Source organism: Bos indicus x Bos taurus, chromosome 24 (genome assembly GCF_003369695.1).
Source record: "Bos indicus x Bos taurus breed Angus x Brahman F1 hybrid chromosome 24, Bos_hybrid_MaternalHap_v2.0, whole genome shotgun sequence".
In the NCBI taxonomy this organism is placed as follows: Eukaryota; Metazoa; Chordata; class Mammalia; order Artiodactyla; family Bovidae; genus Bos; species Bos indicus x Bos taurus.
Window position 1 is genome coordinate 41,376,518 of NC_040099.1, and position 18,268 is coordinate 41,394,785.

The 18,268-nt window shown below is 48.2% G+C and overlaps 1 protein-coding gene across 4 annotated transcripts in view; it reads left to right on the forward strand.

Annotated features, from left to right (window-relative positions):
• MTCL1 (microtubule crosslinking factor 1) overlaps positions 1–18,268 on the forward strand; it is a 112,669-nt gene that overhangs the window by 80,972 nt on the left and 13,429 nt on the right. For all 4 annotated transcript variants that reach the window (XM_027525534.1, XM_027525532.1, XM_027525533.1 and 1 more), the window contains 4 exons: positions 1,707–1,937; positions 3,030–3,215; positions 12,503–12,670; positions 16,354–16,608. In XM_027525534.1, the coding sequence (XP_027381335.1) occupies positions 1,707–1,937; positions 3,030–3,215; positions 12,503–12,670; positions 16,354–16,608 (840 nt within the window). The remainder of the gene's footprint in view (positions 1–1,706; positions 1,938–3,029; positions 3,216–12,502; positions 12,671–16,353; positions 16,609–18,268) is intronic.

An 18,268-nucleotide genomic window follows, 5' to 3' on the forward strand; every position in this document is an offset into this window, starting at 1 on the left:
CTGTCCCCAGGCCTCCAAGGTACCTGCCACCCCTGACACACCCGAGACGCAAACCCAGGCTCGAATGGCCATGACTGCTTCTCAGACCCTTTTGTGTTTGTTCCTGGAAGACATCTGTTATCTTTGAAAACAAAAACCAGATGATCTTGAGATGGCACCATGGTGTTTCAAATGCATGTCTTATGCACAGTAAGGTATCAGTATGTACTTACTCTGGCAAGGAATGTGCATGCCACTTAAGCCTCATGTTGTCTGTGGTTCTGCTCATCTAAATGGGTTAAAAACTGATCAAGGGAGCACCTTCTGCCATGAAGCTCAGGGAGAGCCAAGCCAGGTACCACTAGACGTGTCCCTTTTTTTAAACTTATATTTACAGGTCAAGTTTCACATATTATCACCAAAGAAAAGTAATTTCATATCACCTGAACCTAATCCCTAGAGAATTTAGCTGTTTGTTTGTTTTTTACATTGCTCCAAAAATCATGTTTGAAAATGAGTTTATCCCTGGAGATGCTGTCAGCAGAACTGCAGGTTCCTGGTGTTTCTAGTACTGGATTCAGGATAAAGGGCTGTGGGGTGAAGACTCTCCCAGCCTTGGCTGGAGGCTCTGAGCAGTCATCTGGGCTTGTTGAAAGGGAAAGGGGATCCTGGAACAGGAGAAGGGCCTTGGAGGAAGAGGGAGCAGAGCAAGCCAGTCAGGAAGGGACATTTCCAAGAGGTTATAGATCAAAAAATAAACTAAAAGAATAGACCCTCCCAGGGCTGTGCCTCCCGGAGCCAGTCCTGGGGCACCCGCCTGGCACTGGGCATGCACGGTGGGGGTCAGCTGTACTCGCAGCTGAAACCTCACAAGGATCTGTCAATGGCCTGAGATAACACACAAATAAATGGCAGACACTGGGCTTCCAGCAGTCAGGCTGCCCCCTCCTCTCCCTGTCCAGCTCCATGTCCACAGGGGACAAAGCCAGTGCTGGGACTCAGGGCTGCTGAGTGTGTGAGTGAAATTCCCAGCTTCAGGTGCCAACGAGGTCTGGTGTCAGCACCCAACTTAGTACTTTCTCTAGTACTTCAGGGAAACAAAACCAAACCCACCTGTTGGTTTTTGACACAAGATGGGGTGTTAGGGTAATAGCAAGACTGGCATTCTAACCCTCTCTGGTCAGTGGAGCAAAGACTTTCAGCCTATATATCACTTGAGCCACCATGGATGCTATTCCTGTGCCCTTATCTGCATCCCATGTGCAGTTGAGTACTAGCTTGTCATCTTTCTGTCGGGGTCTGTGGGAACCCTAGGGCTCAGTGAGTCAAGGGGGAAGGACTCCCACTTACTCTGCCTGGACACCTGCAATGTGCCAAGGCACAAGGTACCAGCCCCGGAGTACAAACAGGGTCTGCCCCTGGGTCAGCTGTGAGCCCTGCCTCCAAGAGACAGTGCTCCTGAAGGGGCCTAAGGAACATCAAAAAACCGCACGAGAAACTCCACGATGAGAAATGATGCCGACCCCTCCCCTTGAACGGGGAGTCAGGAAGCGCTTGGGGTTTTGTGAAGAGTGAGCCTCTAGAGGCGTTTACTAAACTCAGGGAGTGGGGGGCGGGGGGGAAGTTTCTGAGTTTCCCATCCCAGGCGGAATGGCCGCTGGCAGAGGCTCAGTTGGGTGGCAGGTGGGGACAGCCGCCCGTCACGGCGCCTCTCTTCTTCCTCCAAGGCGGAGGAGGAACGCCGCTGCGCCCTGCGGAGGCGCGACCGGGAGGCAAACGGCCTGGCCCTGCAGAGCTCGCTGCACGAGCGCGCCTGGGACGACGAGAGGCACCTGATGCAGCAGGAGCTGCGCTCCCTGAAGCAGAACATCTTCCTCTTCTACGTCAAGCTCAGGTGGCTGCTCAAGCACTGGCGCCAAGGGAGGCAGGCGGAGGACGACGCGGAGGACTTCATGGAGGTAGCTCGGCCCCGGGAGTTCCTTTGTATGGGGTTTGTTCTTGAGCCCCAGGCCCTGCTGTCCGCCTACCCACTCCGCTCCGCACACAGTCATGTTCTGATTATCTCAGGTTATTTTTCAAGCCCAGTCCAGGCAGAGCAAAGGCAGTGGGGTCGTCCGGTGCTGCCCAGGGAGCTCGTTTGAAGAACACGCTGGTCTGTAAGCCCCTGAGGCAGCCATGCTTTTTGCTGCCATGTCTTTTTGCTGCCATGTCTTTTTGCTGATGGATGAATTTGTTATCACCCCCAAAGTCCTCCACTGGTTCATTCCACAGTGATGGTTGGCAAACCCGGCTCTAACGTGGTCTCTCTGAGCTCCAAGAGGAGCTTTCTCACAGCCTCTGAAATCAGTATGAAGCATATACCTACTTAGGCCTCAATTCCCAGGTTCATGGCAGAACCAGAGCTATTTGCCCTCTGATTGATGGTTATTGATTAAGGCAGAGTGGCCTCCAGCTCTGCAGGCTCCTCTCTGGCCATGCTGTCTGGCGAGCACAGGGCTGGAGCTGCTGGTGTCTGCTACTCTGGCTGCCTCGTCAGCTGTTTCAGGGCCCCGTGGTGGTTGGTTCCTCTTAGCCCCCAAAGACCCTCTGCTCCCACTCTCCTCAGCAGTGTGTGCAGTTTTAAGACATCCTGGGAATGGGGAGATATGATGCTCTTCCCTCGGGGTGGAGAACTTCTTTAAAAACGAATTCAACCTGCTTCAAGATAGCCATGACCTAGAAAACCATTGTTAAGCAAAACTGGAAGTAGTTGTCAAGTTTTCTATTGATCAGTACTTTGGAGGCCCTCCTCCTTTCACTGTAACTGAGAGCAGGAATGATTTACAAATAGTAATATTTCTAATCTCATCTAATAAACTGGGCACCCTCTATGTCAGGTTTAGATGGAGAAAGTGGCCAATGAGTGAAGTGGTCACTATGAGCCTCCTAGGGAGAGAGGGCTGAGAAGTGAAGTTGTGATAACCCCTGAAATGGGTGATGAACCTCAGGCATTAAAACTTAGGCTGAGGGCAGAAGAATTCAGCTGTGATTGTCCCCTCCTGCCATTTCAGAGCGAGCTTCCAGAGACCTTCCCCAGGCTCGGGGAGCTTGGCGTCCAGGGGGACACAAAGGCGGACAGTCCAGATCGCGACGACGATGGGCCAAGCTGTGGGTTTTCCCTGGGAGAGCGCTCTCCGCAGATGGGTGACCACGGGTCACGGCTGCAGCCCACCGACGGGGGACAGCTCTACAGGCAGGTGGGTGCTGGTCTTAGCTCCTCATTCTCCCTGCACTGGGAGAAAAGACCCCCTAGCCTGCCCCTGTCATCTGTTCACGCGCTGGTGTTCCCAGGGGCAGAGAGCTCTGGTTTGCTTGGCTCATTCACATAAGTGAGGACATAGTAAGGGCACGTCGATTGAGTCCCCTCAAGGCCAGTGAATGTGCCTCAGGAAGAGGAGAAAACAGTACTGGATAAGGTGGCCTATGTCTTATATAGAGGGTGACACTCTTCCAAGGAGATGGTGCCCTCATCACGACCACGTAGGGCTTTGTTGTTTGCTGGCGGGCAACATAACACAGGAGGAAAACCAAGTTTGTCTGTCTTTTTATCTCCAAATGTGTATGAAGTATTTCATGTTGTTTTTAAGCTACACAAAACATAATGTCCCCAATACAAATATTGGATGACACTTGAAGCAAAAATGAAAGCGTGTGTAAAGAGAAGTGAGGTTTCTGTGTAGAACCTTAAGTAACTATCAGTGTTCCCAAAAGCCCCATTTATCTTTATAAGCAAACAGGCCCCTGCTGGATAAGCCAAGAGATGCTCTGGGTGCCCCAGGTTGGTTGTGCTTTTCTGCAAAACGGAAGCTGTGATGGGTTTGGAGTGCCAGGATCCTGCCTGCAAGGCTAAAACTTTTTTGCTCCTGGGCTTCCTGGCCTGAGACTCTCCTGACCTCATGTTGCTTTTTTGAGTGTCTGGCAGGGAGAGCCTGGATCTGGGGGTAGGCGCAGGGTGGGGTGACCCCAGGCGCAGCTGCAGGCGCACCATCACAGCCAGTCTGGGCCCTCCCTGCACACCGCACTCCACAGCTGCAGCCTCTCCTTCTGCCCAGAGCATGTGTGTGTGTCGGGGCGGGGGGGTTAGGATGGTTAGGACGGCAGCAGAGCGTGAACTCAGGTCAGATGAGGAAAGTGACGCCTCCCTAGCTCACACCTGGGGGAGCGTTCCCCCTTTCCCCACCTTCTGTGTACAACTCAGATTTTCACAGTTGAAGTCCTGATTTCTAAGCATAACTTCACCCTTCATTCTCCCAGAATAACAGGACTCAAGAAAGAGGTTATATTTTCAAAGGAACTTTTAATTACCATTATTAGGAAGTCTGTCATGAGGCCATGGGAGAGATTTTTTAGCTCATGGAATGAGTTTTCCAGCGTTTTCCAGCAAAGATCGTTAGAAAATAAAATGCTCCTTTGCAGAACATCCCCAAAAATCGACCAGTTTTACTGGTTTTTAAAAGCGGTGCTGTCAGGCAGTCCCATGGTATTATCTGTGACTTACATAGAATTCCTTGTTGGCTGCTTAGCCACAGACCCGCTGCCTCCGAGAGCACGTGTCGGGTGTTTCCCACGTGCACATCCAAATGCTTTGGGAAAGGGGGAAAATGTAACACAGCTGGTTTCCCAAACAATAGTCATGGAAGATTTTCCCTGTGAGGTGGAGACCTATGGAAAGTCACTCAGCTGGAACCTCCTGTTCTGTGCGTCTTAACGTCATCTTTGCTGCTGCCTCCTTCCATCATTCATGTCTCAGCATTTCCGCTTGAAAGTGGAGGTGGACCATTGTGTTCCCGCTTTGTACACAGGCATGCAGATGGGCTAATGGGGGTGGTGTCCACGTGGGCAGAATCAGATCTGCCTTTAATGGGCCTGTCTGCCCATGGCAGTCCAGTGCCATCCATCTGAGGACACAAGATTAATGAGCTCTACTGTAAGCGACAGCTGGCGCCTGGCAGTGCACTTCTCGGGAGGGAGGTCTGTCCATCCTGTACCAGCCAGGCAGCCTGGACGCGGGAGCTGGGCACGTGTCGCAGGGAGCGGCCCCTCAAGCCGCACCCACCTCAGAAACTCCGAGGGCCTCCCAAGGCGATAAGCAGAGTGGGAAATGTGGCCTGACTTCTTTCCCAAGGATAAATTAGCAGGGGACAGAATTTCCCAGGCCTTGCCTTGTGTCACAGTGAACAATCTCACAGATGAACAGGGTGGATGGCAACATTTATCATGTCAAAGGAGGTTTAAAAAAATTGCATGTATCAAGTCAGCGTTGGAAATACTTCATTAAAAACCATCAGATTGGAAAGTGTTTGGCTCTGCGAACATTGCCCAGACTGACGAGGCAGCAGGGACCCACCTGTCCTGGAGGCAGTGAGCACTTGAGTTCACCCAGCCTTCTGCAGGGTCCCAGGCTGGGGACAAGCACCAAGATGCCTGCAACTGCGTTGAGCTTCTGAGGCCAGCACTACTACAGCCAAGTATGCCTTTGATAGTAGTAATTCCTGAAATCAGGTTTTTAAACAAAGGGTGGTTAATAGTGCCAGAAGTATGACTGTGGGGTTCCAACAGCCAGTCTTCCCCCAATTGGATTAAGTCATTAAAAGAAAAGTTACTTTTTCATTCAGGGATGTGACATAATACTCTTTTTTAAAGCGTCTAAGTGTAAGTGTGGAGAGGGCAATCTAATGCAATTATGAAAAAATGAAAGTGTTTAGTCGCCCAGTTGTGTCTGACGCTTTGCAACTCCATGGACTATAGCCTGCCGGCTCCTCAGTCCATGGAATTCTCCAGGCAAGAATACTGGAGCGGGTTGCCATGTCTCCAGGGGATCTTCCTGACCCAGGGATCGAACCCAGGTCTCTTGCATTGCAGGCAGATCCTTTACCATTTACTATGTTCTGTGTTCAAATCTTCAAGTCTTCAACTGCCACTGGTCCCTGAGGGCCCTCCTCAGGATCCAGCCTGAGGACTAGGGGCAGTCTGCTCCCTGGGCCTTTTGTCACTGACCTGGGACTCGGAGGCCCCCCAGATCAAAGCCAGCCTTTCCCTGTAGACAGAGTGCCTTTGGCTCCAGGGCATCCTGGGCCTGCACTCACCTGGTGCCCAGTAGCCTACTTGCTGGCAGCCCATTCTTTCTACTCTGCCCAAGATACAGAAACTTCCAGAAACAGCACTTTCACACATCTGATTTTATATTTTAAATAAGAAGGCAATCCTCTTGAGCCTTGATAGCTTTTATGTTTCACTTTCATATGTTGCACCAGATTCATTCTTCAGACTCTGCAACTTTATAGCCTCACCTAAGAGACATGCAACTCTGTGGAAGTAACCTGACCAGAGTTTATGATTAGGAAGCACTTTATTTTTGCTGTTTATTTTTTTTTTTTTTCCTGTTACTGTGAAAGTAGCACGTGTTCAGGGTGTGGAAAGTCACAAGTAACAAAAGTTTCCTGAAGAAATACTCTCGGCCCCAGCCCTACCTCCCCGACCTACCTTTGGGTGGCAGGTAGTTTGTGACACACCTTTCCAAGTCTTGTGGCACAAGTTCTGATACACTAATGAGCTTGCCGGTAATCAGTTCATTCTTCCCATCTGGCCACTTGACTTCCATCACACTTGTCCATTTGCCCTTCCATCACACTTTGAAGCCTTGGCAACAGTTCTGGGTCTATACCTGTTCAATCTGTGTCCATATGTCCTCTCACACACCCACCTTTACTCTTCCGAGGCCTTCAGTGAAAATGATGGGAGACCTGCAGGCATGGAGTCCGCCTGGTCCAGGTCACCCAGTGTATTCGCAGCCAGTGGACACGTGAGTTCTGGCCACAGATGAGTCTGTCATCTCTGCAAGCTTCCATAAGAGATTATATTTTCACAGCCAGTCTTTAATGACTCATTCTCCTTTATCTGTGGGGATGATGGTTTTAGAAAATAATCTTTAATCTGTATGTAATAATGAAGATAAGAATGACAAATGGCTTACTTGTTAAAATGTTGCTGGATTAAAATATTGTAGGGGGTTCCTAGGTGGCACAATGGTAAAGACTTTGCCTGCCAATGCAGGAGACAGAAGAGATGCAGGTTCGACCCTGGGTCAGGAAGATCCCCTGAAGTAGGAAATGGCTATCCACGCCAGTCTTCTTGCCTGGAGAATCCCATGGACAGAGGAGCCTGGTGGGCTACAGTCTCTGGAGGGTTGCAGTTGGACGTGACCGAGACCAAGCACACACAGATATGTAAAGATAATCTCAGTAAAGGATGACATGGCACCCCTGCTGGTGAAGGAGTTACTTTTATTGAACCTGCAAGAGGCCCCCCCCCTTATGTGTCAAATAGGAACTATGCATGGGTGTGTATGTGGAAGTGGGCGGTGGGTGGTCAGGGCAGCCAACCACAGCATTGCAGGACTCTGCCTAAGTGAGGATAAGGCAGAGGCCAGCACCTCTATTGTGACTGCCTTTCTGTGGGTCAGCCCATAGCAGCAGGTCAGTACCTCTGTTCCAATTTTAGATTACACCATCTCTAAAGGCAGTGGCTCTGATGCAGCAGAGTGGTTGATGTTAAGTATAGCTTTCACAGAATTACTTATGTGCATGTCTTAGAAATCTTAAGCAAAAGTGAGTCTATAAAATAGCTGGTGTTGCCTCACCAACTGATCTGCTACCTATCTATAAACTTCTTTTCAATTTCTATTAACATGTGTCCTATAATTGGATAGGGCTTCCCTGATAGCTCAGTTGGTAAAGAATCCACCTGCAATGCAGGAGACCCTGGTTTGATTCCTGGGTCAGGAAGATCTGCTAGAGAAGGGACAGGCTACCCACTCCAGTATTCTTGGGCTTCCCTTGTGGCTCAGCTGGTAAAGAATCCGCCTGCAATGTAGGACACCTGGGTTCGATACCTGGGTTGGGAAGATTCCCTGGAGGAGGAAAAGGCTACCCACTCCAGTATTCTGGCCTAGAGAATTCCATGGACTCTATAGTCCATGGGGTCGCAGAGAGTCAGACACGACTGAGTGACTTTCACTTATAATTGGATAACAGTCCTACTGGCCAAAGTCCAAACTTGAACCTGTTATTTTAACACTTTATAGCACAAACTCCTGATGGCAAATGGAGGGTTATTCGAGCTTAAAAGGGCTGAAATGTCCTTAGAATTGAGAAAGAAATTGTGGAAACATTTTATCCTGCTGCTTTGTAAGAAGACCAATAAGCCTCTTGATGAAAGTGAAAGAGGAGAGTGAAAAAGTTGACTTAAAGCTCAACATTCAGAAAACGAAGATCATGGCATCTGGTCCCATCACTTCATGGTAAATAGATGGGGAAACAGTGTCAGACTTTTTTTGTGGGGGGCTCTAAAAGCACTGCAGATGGTGATTGCAGCCATGAAATTAGAAGACGCTTACTCCTTGGGAGGAAAGTTATGACCAACCTAGATAGCATATTAAAAAGCAGAGATATTACTTTGCCAACAAAGGTCCGTCTAGTCAAGGCTATGGTTTTTCCAGTGGTCACGTATGGATGTGAGAGTTGGACTGTGAAGAAAGCTGAGCACTGAAGAATTGATGCTTTTGAACTGTGGTGTTGGAGAAGACTCTTGAGAGTCCCTTGGACTGCAAGGAGATCCAACCACTCCATCCTAAAGGAGGTCAGTCCTGGGTGTTCATTGGAAGGACTGATGCTAAAGCTGAAACTCCAGTACTTTGGCCACCTCATGCGAAGAGTTGACTCACTGGAAAAGACTCTGATGCTGGGAGCGATTGGGGGCAGGAGGAGAAGGGGACGACAGAGGATGAGATGGCTGGATGGCATCACCGACTCGATGGACATGAGTTTGAGTAAACTCCGGGAGTTGGTGATGGACAGGGAGGCCTGGCGTGCTGTGATTCATGGGGTCGCAAAGAGTCGGACATGACTGAGCGACTGAACTGAAAGAAATTGGGAAGTTGGCCTTTTTAATTACAATTGCCCATACTTACCAGAAGGGCTTCTCTGGTGGCTCAGAGGGTAAGGCGTCTGCCTGCAATGCAGAAGACCTGGGTTTGATCCCCTGGAGAAGGAAATGGCAACCCACTCCAGTACTCTTGCCTGGAAAATGCCATGGAGGGAGGAGCCTGGTAGGCTACAGTCAATGGGATCACAAACAGTCGTACACGACTGAGCAATTTCACTTTTTGTATACTTACCAGATATATAAGCTAAAAGGTTATAGAGCTCAGCACCTGGCACAGAAGGTTCTGAAAGCTCTGTATCTAAGATGACTTTGACCTGAAGACTTAGTCTTGATTCCATCCTTGACTTGATTTGGGTCTTTCTACCAAAAATATAGCCCAGCAAACGGCCACCACTGGGAGAAGTGAGAAGAGTAATGTCTAGATGTTCTTTCAGGAGGGCTACTGTTATTCCCCTTGATGTGGGGAATGGAGTTTGCTTCACAGAGATTAGCCATCTTTGTTTGTTTATTTTTGGCTGTGCTGGATCTTCATTGCAGCAAGGAGGGGCTACTCTCTAGCTGTGGTTGCTCGGACTTCTCACTGCAGTGGCTGCTCATGTGAAGCACAGGCTCCAGGCACGTGGGCTTCAGCAGTGGCAGCGCTCAGGCTCAGCAGTTGCAGTTCCCAGGCTCTAGAGCACAGGCTCAGTAGTCACAGCACATAGACTTAAGTGCTCTGCGGCCTGTGCCACCTTCCCGGAACCAGGCATCAAACCCATGTGTCTCCTGTATTGGTGGGCAGATTCTTAACTACTAGATCCCTAGGGAAGCCCTAGATTAGCTATCCTTAAAATTACGGCTTGGGCAGGGTTATGCTGCCGGAATTCACATATGCTGGCAGGCTTGTCCAGTCTTGGGTAGCGCAGGCAGACCTGGATCGCAGTCAGGCTCCACGCTTCCTCGCGGCCAGACAGGTTCCCCGTTGCTGTGCGTCCTCCCCTGTGACAAGGGCATGTGCCAGCGTGCACTCAGGCTCGATGTGAGATGCAAGCACTGTCCTGTAGGTGAAGGATCATCACACCCCTGGCCCACTGGAAACGAGTGTTAGTCACCGTCACTGGGTTTCTGTGTGTGTAACAGTCAGTTGGAAGGATCAGTGCCTGTCTGTGGCTCATTCGGGGTCTTCAGTTTTCTCTTGGACATAGTTCTTGCCGTTGTTCTCCAGTGGCAGAACTAGGTTGGCTGCGTGCCAGGCCACATGCTGTGCCCAGGTGACGGTGGTAACAGCTACCAATAGCATCGATTCTCTGGGCTCTTGTCCCCTTTGGCCACCTTCACCCCAAAGCAAGTTTGAGCTTATCCCATGATGATTAAATATAGTATTAGTATAACAGGACATTATGTTGATTGCTCTGGCCCAAATGTGCATGAAAACATTAAGACTTTATTTTATTTAATCTGATATCTATTAATGCCAAAAAGTACTTACTTCCAGCAGAAGCAAAATTTTAATCTGCAAAAGGACAGTCATGTGAACCCTGCTTTCAAGGAGCACAAAATTCTGGTCCTGATGTTGTCAGTGCTGTTAGAGAAGAACCCCAAAGCTGACCACATACATGACTTGTGGTTCATAGGAAAGTACTGATCACATGTGATTTATTATGTGGTTTTCTGCTTTTTCTTCAATGAAACAGAGACAGCTGCTCTGAAGTTTGGATAAAAATTACCGTGATTTTATGTTTAAAATAGTTTGACTTGAAAAGTAGTAATTTTTTAAAAATCTAAAATCCAATGATGAAAAATCAAGTCTACCATAAAATAATTTTTTAGCAAACAAATTCTATACTTAGGAAGATGTATATCTGTGAAAAGACTAACACCTCACTCATACATACCTTTAAATACTTTTGGTGTAGAGTTTAAAGAAACTTCTGCATTGATTACAGTTTCACACATTTTATGAATATCTTGTTGAGAACAGTGGTAATTTACTTATATTCTCATAGTTGGAAAAAACGTACAGGATTTTTAGGTTTTCTATTTGCCAAGTTTTGCAAATGTTAACTGAATTGTACTCTCAGTTAAAAGTGAAAATTGGTTTTCATGGTGAGGAAAATCAAGGAGCAATAAATGCTAACAGACCTTTTCACCTGACCAAAAGTCTACTGTATCTAATACTAAAACTTTTCATATAAATTATGGAGAAAACTATGGCGTTTTCAGTGATAAAGTTCATGTTAAGGAATTTCTCTCTTCTAACATCCAAACGTATATCCAGAGTATCACAAATTCTTCCCAAGCATGGCTAACCATTTTTGCATACGTACATGTGTGTTTCATTGATTTGACTAGATGGTTTTAAAAGCATGATTGACTCTCAAGCTGATGGAAGAGAGAAGGCTGCTGGGCATGCAGATCCCAGGCTTGCTGCCCTGGGACAGGAGGTTTACCAAGGAGGGGGGATTCTTCTGAGCATGAGGGGCTCTGTCTTCCCATGGTACAGACAGAGTGCCTCTGGTAGGACTGAGAGAGCTTTTAAGTCCTCCTGTCTTATAAATGTACCAAAGAGGATTGCCTTGAGACCATTCAGGGAGCTAGCAACGGGCTTTAGGTGTTCTCCATCTGGTTTCTAGAGATGGACTGATGTGGCTTTTATTATCCAGGTACCATCATTGATTCAGGGTGTATTAATTCATTTGGACAAACCTTCTGATATAATGCCCATGCTGAAGCATACTGAGATAGCAATCATGGTTTTGAAATGTGTGTTCATAGAACTAAATAGGTATTATTGGAAAATACAAAATCTTTTAAGTTAGGTAGAGCAGGTTAGTAATAAGAATCCATTCTTCATTGTCAGACCTGTTTGCATGCTTCCATGAGCTGAGCACCAGAAATGTGGGAGGTGGTCAGCCTTTGACAACTTGGAGGTGGGGGGACAGGGGAGGCACAAGATAAACAAGTAGTTACAGTAGTTATTCCTGCCATTAGCGAGCAGAAAAGAGATTCTGGGCAGTGACTGTATTTCGAGGGAGGACAAGGAAGCCTTCACTGGCATGTTAAGCCTTTACTTTTAACTGTTAGACCTAAAAGTCACCCCCACCCCACGACTCTGCTTTTTTGCATATATGACCTCTTAGTAACTACAAATCGGAGACTAACCACCACGTTGATGAGACACACGAGCCCTTTATTAATTCCCTCTGGTTCAACAGCTGGCACTCAAGTGACAGCACACAGAGGTGAGTTTATCTCATTACTCCTGTTGTCAACCAGGGCTGTGAGGTCTGAAGTCATGCAGAGCATCCTGGCAGCCCTGGCTCGGTTCCCCTCGCCTCCCTCAGCTTCTTCCCATCTCTGCTTCAGGTGTCCATGGTACCAGCCTCCTCATCCAAGGAGCCCTTAGCAGCATCGGCCCAGTGGCCCTCGAGCAGCCAGGGGACCCACTCTCCCCCTAACTGTGCAGATTCCCACCATAGCCCCAAACCAGCCCCCCTCCCTTGCTGGCCAGGCCCCTGTCCTCACCCTCATGAGATGCAGAGCTGCCCTCATGTCCCCACAGGTGGCAGAGACCCAGCCGCTGTTCTGCGCCCTCAAGGCACTGCTCGAGGAGCTGCGTGCAGAGCTGCGGGAGGACGCGCGCGCACGCCAGCGGCTGCAGCAGCAATACGCAGGTGACAAGGCTGCCTGGGATGTGGAGTGGGCCGCGCTCACATGCCGCCTGGAGCAGGTACGGCCTGGCCTCCTCTCCAACTGCGGGGAGGGTCTGGATCCCAGGGCCTGGCTGGGAAAGGGGGGCGAGGAGAAACCCGCAGCAAGGGCCTCGGGCACCTGGGAGGTCCCCCGCCTTCCTGTGGTGCCATCCTTCCCTCTTCTTCCCTCTCCCAAGGTGTGAAACACGGCTCCCACCCAGCAGTGTTTCAAAAGCAGCGTCTGTTTCCCCATTCTGTGTAGAACAAGGTTCTCTCTTTTTTATTACTATCCAGTTTATTTAAACTAAAAGCAGAGGAGTTCACCCATTCCCTACTCACTTCCCCCTGGCAGCTCCTTATCTGTTAAGTGTTACCTATGAGCTTGGTTTCATCTGTTTACTTATAGATTCCACATCTACTTCTGATCACACAGTATTTCTCTCTCTCTGATTTCAATTAGCATAAAGCCCTTGAGCTCCACCCACTGTTGGTGCAAATGGCATGATTTTGTTCTTTTTCACCACTGAGTAGTATCCCATTGTATATATGTACCACATCTTCTTTATCCATTCATTCATCCATGAACATTTACATTGCTTCTGTAAATGGTGCTGCTGGGAACATGGGGGTGCAGGTGTCTTCTTGCCTGAGTTTTCTTTGCCTTCAGGTAACAGATACATGAAAAAATGCTCTGTTATTGATCCTCAGGGAAATGCAAATCAAGACCACAATGAGCTGTCACCTCACAGCTGTTGGAGTGGCCCTTATTAGAAAGACTAGAAATAGCGAATGTTGGTGGGGAGAAAGGAGCAAGGATGTCCTTAGTGCCACCAAAGCCTGACCAGCATGAAATGGTGATCAGTACACGGCCATCATTCAGACAGAAGCAAAGAAAACGCAGGTTGTGGTTTTGTTATCTCTAAAAAAAAAAAAAGCAAACGAATGCTTTCCGTTAGATTTCTCCCAGTGCTGGGAAGACCTTGTAGACCTCCCACTACACATGCCCTGACGAGTCGTGCTGTCCTTATTCACACAGAGAAATGAAGGCCGGAGGAAGCATGTTGTCTCAGATTGCAGAGGCTTCACTGAGAGTGGAGACGAGAGCACAGCGGAGCACAGGGTCTCAGAGACTTAAGACCACACCCCTGGTCACTAAGATCAGGCTGCACCGGAAATGCTCTTTTCTGTGGGCTTTCTCCCTGGAAACCTTTGAAAGCGGTCACTTCCTGTGTGGTATCTGCTTGCTCAGACTGCTTCTCTGGGTGTCTCCCCACTCCCCCATCATGGTGCGCCATCTCAGATAATCTCTTTTCTGGGCAGATTGTAATCAAGATTTTCTATCAGTTGGCCCCATCATGAGACAAAAAAAAAACTTGCCTGGAAAGAAGACATCTTCTAAATAGTCTTGATAAAAGCTGAGAGGGCTTGTCCTGTCAGAAGACAGCTTCCGCAGTGCCCACAGGTTCACCTGCACTGCCACCTGGCCCACAGGGGCAGAAGTACCAGGCTCTGGAGGGGCCAAGGTACAGCTGCCTCTGCAGGGGCAGCAGCAAAGCACAGCCAGACCAGAGCTCCTGGCCAGGCTGGACAAGGGTGCAGCCGCTGACCCAGTTATGAATCCTGCCGACTGCCTGGTAGGAGCATCTTACTAGATATTCTGTTTATCTTCGTTCACAGCCTGAAGAGCCAGCTGTGGAAGAGAAATGAGTAAGGACGTTCTGATGAGCTGCCTTTAAGCTTACTTTAAAAATATGTTTATGGGGGAAACAGCTAAATATTTTCAGAAATATAAGCATAGCCAAAAAGAGAAGGCATAATCTTTGAAGCCAGCCAGCTTCAAAACATTTCATCTTTGTTTTAGAGGAACCTGGTATCCACCCACACATTTGCTACAAATAAAGCCTCAGGGATAATCACTGAACACCATGAAGTAAAGCTAGAACTTCAAACCTGGAAGCCAAGTGGGTAATACGTAAAGATTTCATCTTCTGCCCCCAAACTGTTTAAAGTTTCTCAAACATTTGTGGCCTAGGGAACAATGAATGTGGGCTGATGCTAGTACATTTATAATAGTGCCATCTTTGCCCATTTCCACTAAATGCAAAACAGCTGAATTCTATCCAGAGGGAAATATTTTCTCTCAGTGGAGGCCATGTTGTGTCAATCCCCAAATCTAATTCCTTCAACTGACTCCGAAGTCAGAGCTTGCTTTGCCAGGGATCCCCCAACAGAAAAGACAGATCCTTAGGGGGTTCTCAGTACAGTGGGAGAGCAGAAAAGGGCCAAAGTTAGTAACAGAGTGATTAAGTGCCCTGCCAGACCTGTACACAGGCTCCCAGGAATGGGAGTGTGCAGGGCACACACCTCAGTCCGCAGGCTCAGGGCAGGGTTGTTTGTCAAAGTCCTGCTTAGAATCTTGGAAGATGAACAGGAGTGGCTACATGGAAAAGGAGAGAAAAGGACATCATGAAGACAGGAGGATGGCACACCCGAGCAGCTGCACCTCACCATGGACGAGTGGCAAGAAGAATGTTCAAAGAATCAAAACACTGATCCTGATTTCGTCATGGGAGTAAAGCATTTTGACCTGCATTTTTAAGAAGTTATTCTGGTATAGAGGTAGAGAATAGATTAGAAACCATTAGAATTCAGTAGATTAACATGGGGCCATGGATGGACGTCAGGGATCTGCTTATCTAGAATAGGAAAAAGGGTATATATTTGTGCTCATGAATCTGGCACTAAAGTCTATCACAGTCACCAACAGTACACCCCAGTTCCCCCCTCCGGTCCTTGGCACTGCTGTCAGTTTACTTCTACACAGCTGTAAACACACATGCTGCAACCATCTTTACCTTAGACACTGAGTAGTATTTTAAAGCAATTAAAAATAGAAAATGAGTTATATTTGTATTTATTCAGGATTTCCAGTCATTTCCAGTGTTCATTTTTTGTGTAGATCAAAGTGTTTGCTGGTATATCATTCCATCTGCCCGAAAATGTCCTCTGTCATTTCTTGAAATGCAGGTCTGCTGACAGTAATTTTTTTTTAAGTTTCCATTTATTGAAAAACCTGTATCCCCCTGTATTTTTGAAAGATGTTGCCAAGTACAGATTTCCCCCCTCCAGCCCTTTCACTGTGTTACTCCGTTGTCCCCTGACTTGCATAGTTTCCAAGGAGAAGTCTGCTGTCATTCCCATCTTTGTGCCTCCATGGGTGGTTTTTTTCTCTGTCTGCCTCCAAGGTTTCCTCTTTGGTTTTCAGCAGTGTGCATGTGGTGTCTAGATGGGAGTTCTTCTGCTTGCTTGTTTGTGGTCTTCAACCTCCTGGGTGCTTGATGTGTGTTTATTATAGACTGCTAGGTTCCATCGCTGCCCTATTACCAGGTTCCACAGAGGGGCGAAGGATGTAGGGATAGACATGTGCCTGCCTTCAAGGAGCTGTACAGCAGAACAGGCAGGAGACATGGTGACTCGGAGTCTGCAAGGGGATTGAGGAGTGGACCGTGGGAAGCTGGGTGGATTCTCTTATTCACCTCTGTATGACTCTGTCAGATATTCATAATTAAGACTTTAAAGACGAAAATTATTTCCTCTGTAAGCTTGGTCAGATCTTGATTTAAACACGATTCCAGGGATAATACATGAATGTGCTGAGGTTTTCTTCACCTAATAATGTGAGACTGTCAGGGACTAAGTTCCAATGTCTTATCCTTGACAGCTGGAAGCAAAGAATGAAAAGAGCTTGGGAGACCCAGGCTCCTGCACTGACAGCAAAGGGGCATTCAGGAAGGAGAGGGAGGTGCAGCAGAAGCTGCTGGCGGACAGTCACAGGCTGGTCATGGACCTGCGCTGGCAGATCCACCACAGCGAGAAGAACTGGAACCGGGAGAAGGTGGAGCTTCTCGACCGCCTGGACCGGGAGCGCCAGGAGTGGGGGCGGCAGGAGAAGGAGATGCTGTGGAGAATTGAACAGGTGAGGGTGCCCCTAGGAGGAATGGGGATGCCTGGCCTGGAAACCAGGGAACTCAAGAGGGGAAACTGAAATAGCTCTGGAGTCTCTGCCATATCAGGCTGATCTAGGGGCTTCCAGAGGAAGAGGAAGAAATCCTAGGGGCTCCAGGTTGGAGACCTAGGGTCAGACCTCCTACAACACAGGTCTTTTCATGCAAAGTCAGTGGGTAACTTTACTCAATGTGTCTGGTTGGGGGTGGGGATAACTTTTTTAAGGTGTTAAAAGACTAAACTTGAAAGGCAAGGTTATTTCATATCTTAGAAAGTGATTTCTGCCAAAAAGCAAACTAGCTTTTAAGTCTGCCACTAAAGATGTGGTCACAGTGACTGCTCCAGCTTGAATGGAATTGTCCATTAGTGAAGAAACTGCTGAATTCAGTAGGAAGTCAGACTGTTTGCACCTGCTGTGGATCTTGCAGAGCTGTGATTAGACAGGACACGGTCAGGGGAGGTGACTGGTAGGTCATTATCTTCAACTAAACAAATGATTCAAAAACACAGATGAGTTCAGTGGGAGAGGCAAGTTTTCTGCAGATAATCATTCCCTGCCTTGCGTCAGATGTAGGACAGTTTGCATAGCTGTGATCCTGCTTGAGTGGTGCACAAATTAATTTCCACGTGAAAACGATGAAAGATTGGGATTCTTTCCGGGCTGAGTTTTGACATCGCATACAATTTCAGCCTGTCACACTTATAAATTCAGGTGGCCTCAAGGAAATGTATTAATAAGAAACTGAAAGCAGGAAAAATAACCTATTATTTTACAAATGCCCATGCTGCCTTTTGGAGAAGGCAATGGCACCCCACTCCAGTACTCTTGCCTGGAAAATCCCATGGATGGAGGAGCCTAGTAGGCTGCAGTCCATGGGGTCGCTAAGAGTCAGACACGACTAGCGACTTCACTTTCACTTTTCACTTTCATGCACTGGAGAAGGAAATGGCAACCCACTCCAGTGTTCTTGCCTGGAGAATCCCAAGGACTGGGGAGCCTGGTGGGCTGCCGTCTATGGGGTCGCACAGAGTCAGACACGACTGAAGTGACTTAGCAGCAGCAGCATGCTGCCTTTTGGAAAATGTGCTGTCTTATTCCTGAGACATGGACCTCTGTTCTGCAGGTGCAATGGCTAAGGTCCGTTTCTGCTTACTGGTGGGGAGGGAGGGTGGAAGTGAGAACTGAAAAGAACCAGGAGCTTTTGGCTCAAGAACCCCTGAGCAGAAGCAAGTGCATTTGCAGATAGAGAGGCCTGACGTCCTTCCTGGGTTTGGTTACTCACACAGCTGAGTCACACAAACTGATAGGTGATCTGGCTCATTTCAGAATTCCCCAGAGTCTATCAAAGGAAGGTTGGCCACTTCCTGTTTGGCCTAGAATGTGACACTTGAGAAGACTGTCCTGTCTTAAACCCTCGATGTGCCTGTGCTCCATGCAGAGGATCAGCTGTTGGGTGGGAGTCACGGGGCAGAGGCAGCATGTACTCTGACAGAGTGCTTATAGATGCATCCAGTGTTAATTAACTAGTGTCATGGCTGTTCCAGGCCCCTCCCTGGAGGGTCCCTCCTGCACCCCAGCAAGACCATGGTCATCATCTCTTTGCCTGTCAGCTCTAAGCTCCTTGCTCTTG